At 37.7% G+C, this 6,000-nt stretch overlaps 1 protein-coding gene across 1 annotated transcript in view; it reads left to right on the top strand.

Annotated features, from left to right (window-relative positions):
* The first annotated feature begins 1,946 nt into the window (after positions 1 to 1,946).
* The window catches only part of FAM13A (family with sequence similarity 13 member A), a 104,312-nt gene continuing 100,258 nt past the window's right edge, over positions 1,947 to 6,000 (top strand). Inside the window, exon 1 of the mRNA XM_044681590.1 lies at positions 1,947 to 2,043. Within this exon, the coding sequence (XP_044537525.1) occupies positions 1,947 to 2,043 (97 nt within the window). The remainder of the gene's footprint in view (positions 2,044 to 6,000) is intronic.

The following is a 6,000-nucleotide window of genomic DNA, read 5'->3' as shown; positions in this document are numbered from 1 at the left end:
ACTCCCACACCTCACAAGGGAAAGGACTGACAGGTTAACACAGAATAAACCACACAGGGATGTGAGGAATGAGGAGTGACAGTTTGTCAGCTAAACTGACACCTAAATGCCAGGGATACCAGTGTTGTTAATGTAACTCCAATAGTAGGTCCTTGGTGCCTTGGAGAAGACACAGGAGGTATAAATAAACTGGTTTTATTGTTGGTAACTTTGAGAAAGTGGGTGATAAGGTTTCTACCACTGAGGGAATACTTTACTAAGCTACAGAAAGTTCTATCTAAACTGGAGAGGGCAGAAGTATTGGGGTTCTCACTGCACTGCTACAAGATGCTCCAAGACGATACAGGAACCAGGATCAATCCTCGTACAGCCATTTAAGTCCAAAGGAAAGCACTAGGGAGTATAGGTTTTTCTATCAGCTGTCCACCAGCAGTAGATTTGAACTTTATCTCTACCTAGGCTGAGTTAGTTGCTTGATGATGGTCTCTTCTCTCAAATCTTCTATAAATCCTAATCTTCACAGCTCCTTAGATCTCAGGCAAACCCTCCTTCAATCAACTTGTCCAAGAAACTCTCCTTTTTTTCAAACCTCTGGCTTCATTCCATTTATGGAATGTCCATGCATTAAGTCCAGGGCTTTCTCCAAGCTGTCAGTTCTCTGTCTTACCTTAAGTCTATATCTATATCTATATCTATAATTTTCCTATAACATTCCCCACACTGAAGGTAAAGATTTTTAATAAAGTTGGAAAGAAGGGTGATTATGAGAGAAACTCTGCTTTGGACATTCTGAACTTGAGATGCCAATAGGACACCCAGTTCTTCATGTCCACTATGTAATTGTTGATGTGGACATAGCGCTCAGGAGAGATAATAGGTCTCTAATATGTATATAGATGTAAATCCTGAGTCCTCTACAATGTTTGATCGCATGAGAGCTAGTGAAATCACTAAGTAAAAAAAGAGAAGCAGACCCAGGGCACTGCCTTGGAGCATACCCAGAATAAGTGGGCAAGGCATGAAAGTCCAGCCACAAAGACTGTAAAGGTGGGGTTAGAAAAGTAGTCAGAGAACAAAGAGAAATCAAACACACAAAAACCCAGAGAGGAAAGAATATTGAGGAGAAAGAAGTGGCAAACAGTGCCAGACACTCCAGAAAGGTTAAGGATGAAGAATGGGAAAAGGCTGGGAATTCAGAGATCATTGATAACTTTGGAGACAATAGTTTTTGTTGTTGTTTTTTTTTGTTTTTTTTTACCCTTGTACTTCGGTGTATTATCTCATAGGTGGAAGATTGGTAAGGGTGGGCAATGGGGGTCAAGTGACTTGCCCAGGGTCACACAGCTGGGAAGTGGCTGAGGCCGGGTTTGAACCTAGGACCTCCTGTCTCTAGGCCTGACTCTCACTCCACTGAGCTACCCAGCTGCCCCTGGAGACAATAGTTTTAATTGAAAAAATGAAGTCAGAAGCCAGGAGGCAGAAATTTTAGAAGAGAATAAGAAGATAGGGTCTGAATACCCCAAGTATAGAAAGCTTTCTCAAGTAGTTTGACAGATGAAGGGTTAAGTGACAGAAGATTAAAACTAGCAGGAATGGCTAGATCATGTGTAGTTTGCTTTTTTTTTTTTTAAAGATTGAAAAACTCTATGGAGAGTTTGTAGGCAGCAGAGAAGGAAACAATAGGTAGGGATAGATGGAAGATTCGAGAGAGTTATGAGAATGGGGCCAAAATGGTAGAGAGGCAAGAAAAAGTACAGCAAACTCCTCCTACCCACCCAAACTCCTCCAAACAGGTCTAGACGAAACACCAGATGAAATCCTGTAGGGGAAATAAAAGAAAAAGTAATGATTCATTTTTTTCAACCCAGGAAGCCAGACAGAGAGGACTTTAGATAGTGGAAATGAGGTCTGAATAGGTGTTTAGATCATTCTAACTTAGGGACAGGATGGGCACCAGGACAAAAAGAGCCCTGCTGGGGACCTTCGTGCAGAATGAAGCAGAATATGCCAACTCAAAACTTCATCATGCACTACCAGTCACAGGTCACAGATCTACAGAGCACTAACCAGGAACCTTCCCCCAAAGGTGGCATTTGAAACAAGTTCAGAAGCAAGGAGCAGCTGTGTGGCTCTTACCCAAGGAACAGAGCAAGACCTCAGTTCCACAGCCTAGCTTATTTAGAACATGACAGAGGAATAACCATTACAGCAATCCCAGACCAAAGGGAACCTGCATTTTTGTCACCCTGAATCAGCAGAGCTTCCCTATTAGTGTACCAAGTACAACAGTCTACTGTTGCTCAGGTTCAGACTCAGGTTAGGAGTTTGCAGAACTCAGACCTAGAGGCTAGTGACTAGATTTTTTCCCTCAATCAAACCATTTGGGGACATTGAAAACTTATAGATCCCCAAGCCTGAGTTATCTCCAGCTTTCTAAAATAACAGAATACTCTTTTTAAAAAATACCACAAAAAAACCTTCAAATGTTCTAACTTCCTTCCAGTAGAACTTATAGCTAGGTCCTAACCTAGGAAAGAATGACTTCAAAATATCTCTGAGTAAAACTTCCAAGGAAAAACACATTTTGGACATAAATTTAATACTATGGAAGAGATAATGTGGAAGGCTTTTTTTTTAACATTTATTAATATTTATTTTTTAGAAAAGTTAACATGGTTACATGATTCATACTCTTACTTTCCCCTTCACCCCACCACCTTCCCCCCTCCCACCCACCCCCCCATGGCTGATGCGCATTTCCACTGGTTTTAACATGCGCGGAAGGATTTTTTAAAAGAGTTTAAAATATGTTTCTCAATGAAATGAAAGAACTTGAATAAAGAATTGGAAAAGAAATGAAAGTTATAGAAGAAAGATTTGGAAAGTGAATTAATAGCCTTACACAAAAGGTACAAAACCTTGCCCAAGCAACAAATTCCCTGAAAATTAGAACAGAACAAATAGAACTCAAGAGACAACAAGAAATAAAGAGTCAAAATGTTGGAAAAAAATAGAAGAAAATGGAAGGTATCACAGAGCAAAAATAACTGACCTGGAAAACTGATTGATGAGAAAAAAATTTAAGAATTATTAGAATAGTCAAGCACCATAATTTAAAAAAGAATGTAGACATATTATTTCAAAAAATCTTAAAAGAAAACAGGCTAATTTTTTTTAAAACTCAAAGAGACAAACCGAAATTTTAAAGAGTGCAGTGAGTAGAATCAAGAGAATATTATATACAACCACAGAAATATTGTTTGAAGAATGACTTATTTATGTCCACCTCCAGAGAAAGCGCTGATAAAGAGAAATAAGCAAGACATAGTTTTATATCTACATATATCATTTTGTCAAATGATCCCCTATCTAGTGTGAGGAGAGGAGGTCATGATAGAGATACTTGGGAATTTTAATGTAACAAACAAACATTTATTAATTTAAAAAGAAAAAGAAAATTACGCAGATCACTTAGAACCAGAAGACAAAAGAATTCACTTATCTCTGGAAAGAAACCCCAAACTGAAAACTCCTATGAATGTTATAGCTAAAATCTAGAGCTTATAGATAAAATAAAAGATACTGCAAGCAGCCAAAAAGAAAGAATTAAAGAACCAAGGGGACACAGTTGAGATCATACAAGATTTAGTAGCTACTAGAATATTGGAGCAGAGAACTTGGAATATGATATTCCAGAAGATGAAAGATTGAAGCTTACAGACAAAAATAACTTATTCAGCAAAACTGAATATAATCTTATGGGAGTTTGGGGTGGTTGGATTTTTAATGAAACAAAGAATTTCCAAGATTTCCTGATGAAAAGAGTTTTTATGCAGTAAATACAAAATATTTTACAATAGAGAAGCCATGGGATAGTGTAGATCACTTTGGAATCAGATGACATGTGTTCAATTCCTTCCTATGATGCTTGATACTTGTGTGATGTTGGAGAAGTCACTTGACTTTTATGGGACTATTTCCTCATCTGTAAAATGAGGAAGTTAAACTATATAATCTCTGAAACTTCTTCAACTTTATGAACCGTCATTATCAGAGAATCACATTTCTGAAAGGAAAATGGCAGTATATTATCTCTACTGGGCTTGATTGCATCTATCAAAGATCTATCAGATCCATCTGTCATAAGGGAACATGAACTTCTCAACTTCTAAAAGACTCAGAAAAATCTACCAGAAGAGGAACTTTATGTTCCATTGTCCATCAGAAAAAGGGGAAGGGAGACTAAGAGGCTTCCTACCCACCCTGAAAGAGAGAAAGTAATCAAGAAGTGGCATCAAAAGAATCTGTGCATTTTAGGCACTATCCATTCTATTTTACTAGTCACTTGCCCAGTGCCTTAGCTTCTCTCCTGAAGAATTTTCATATTTATTGCAAACTACTGGATCAGAAAGTCACTGAACGTAGCCTCCTTTCTCAAGAGTGGAGTCAATTTTGAATAAAGAAAGCCCTACTCTGTTATTAAATAGAAAACCACCTCTTCAGTCCAGTCATATGTCTCTTCTTGGAAACTACTTTCTTAAGGCTTATTGGTCTGACCTGAGCTGCAATGGGGGAGGAGGAGTTAGTTCTGATTATTCCAAACAGGCCAGAACTAAAAAATTTGACTAGGATGGCCAAGCAAGCAGATTTTTAAATACTGTATATTCATTTGTTCCTATTCTACATATCAGAACCCAAGTCTAGCTTGCATATACACATATTATAACCAGTACTGTCTTATGCCTGGTATAAAATATGAACATGGAAATAAGTCTGATTCTTCTGGATAACATGGTACTGGCATTTTCTCTTGATGTAAGATTTCTTCTATAATTGTACTCCTTCCCCTACTCAGAATCTGACTTTTAATGGCACAATCCCAGGCAAAATCCTAGTATTGAGAGTTTAAAGGCAGAGCTGAATTTTAATTTTCATAGAATCGGAGCCATCATTGCCAAGACTTTTATTTTTCCCTCTTACATTCAAGCTGTTTTTCTTCTCATTTCATAGAATTGAATATAAAAGGAATTCGTTTATTTCTTGGTGATCAACTTAGTCAATTATCTGTTTATTAATTAGTACTTGTCAAATTCATCGGTAGTTGGTTGTCCAAAAGGAACAATAAACATTTTAAAAAACTGTAGAGTTGTTGATCTGGGATTATAAGATTCAAGATAAATATTTGCAAATGTAATTTGCACCTTGAGCTATTTCCTTGCCTGTTACCATGCCCACCATGTGGAAGCTTGAGGGGAACTTACTTCTAGCCATGTTCAGGGTCTACACTGTATGATGATGAAGGTCACTAATTGACTCCTGATCTGGAAGAACTGAAAACTCAGAGGATATAAAAACAAAAGCTACATTATTAAATCTTTGTTTTCAAGCTGTGTGGCCTATTTCAAGCTAGTCCCAAGAGTTGAGAGAGGGGCTGCCGTATTTCCCTCACACCTGGCCTCTTTGGCAACTCTGTCTCCTTGCATTTGTTCTTTCCTGACCTAAGGCAAGTAGATGTTCCAAGAAAGAAATGTTCAGGCAGGCAACTTTGTCAGCTCTGAAACACCCAAATATCCTGGGAAATCTTCAAGGTTGTTGTCCTTGGAGCAGCAGGGTTCATGATGGAAGAAGCACTTGCACCAGGAGCAGAGAGGACAAGGAGGACAAAAAACCCCCGCAAAAACCCAATCTATTTGAAGGAGAAAAAAAAGTACAAAAAACATATTGCAGTGGAGTCAGTCTTAGTAGAAATGCATCCCTGGCAGCATATATGGATAATTAGATCCCAATATGGTAGTATATTGACTAAGAAAGTCACAAATTGACATTATCGATATGATATTGTATTTTTATTTAATTTATTAAATATTTCCCATTTATATTTTAATCTGGTTCCACCTTGGAAGTTTTGTGGGTGCTTGACACCTCTGGGATGTAACATAAATGTAAAGTGAATAAATACAAATATATACAAAGTAGCTAAATAGAAGGTAGTTTTAAAGG

The sequence above is a fragment of the Gracilinanus agilis genome, chromosome 6, assembly GCF_016433145.1.
Source record: "Gracilinanus agilis isolate LMUSP501 chromosome 6, AgileGrace, whole genome shotgun sequence".
Classification (NCBI taxonomy): Eukaryota; Metazoa; Chordata; class Mammalia; order Didelphimorphia; family Didelphidae; genus Gracilinanus; species Gracilinanus agilis.
Note: the sequence above shows the minus strand (reverse complement) of the source record. Positions and strands in the feature narration are given on the sequence as shown.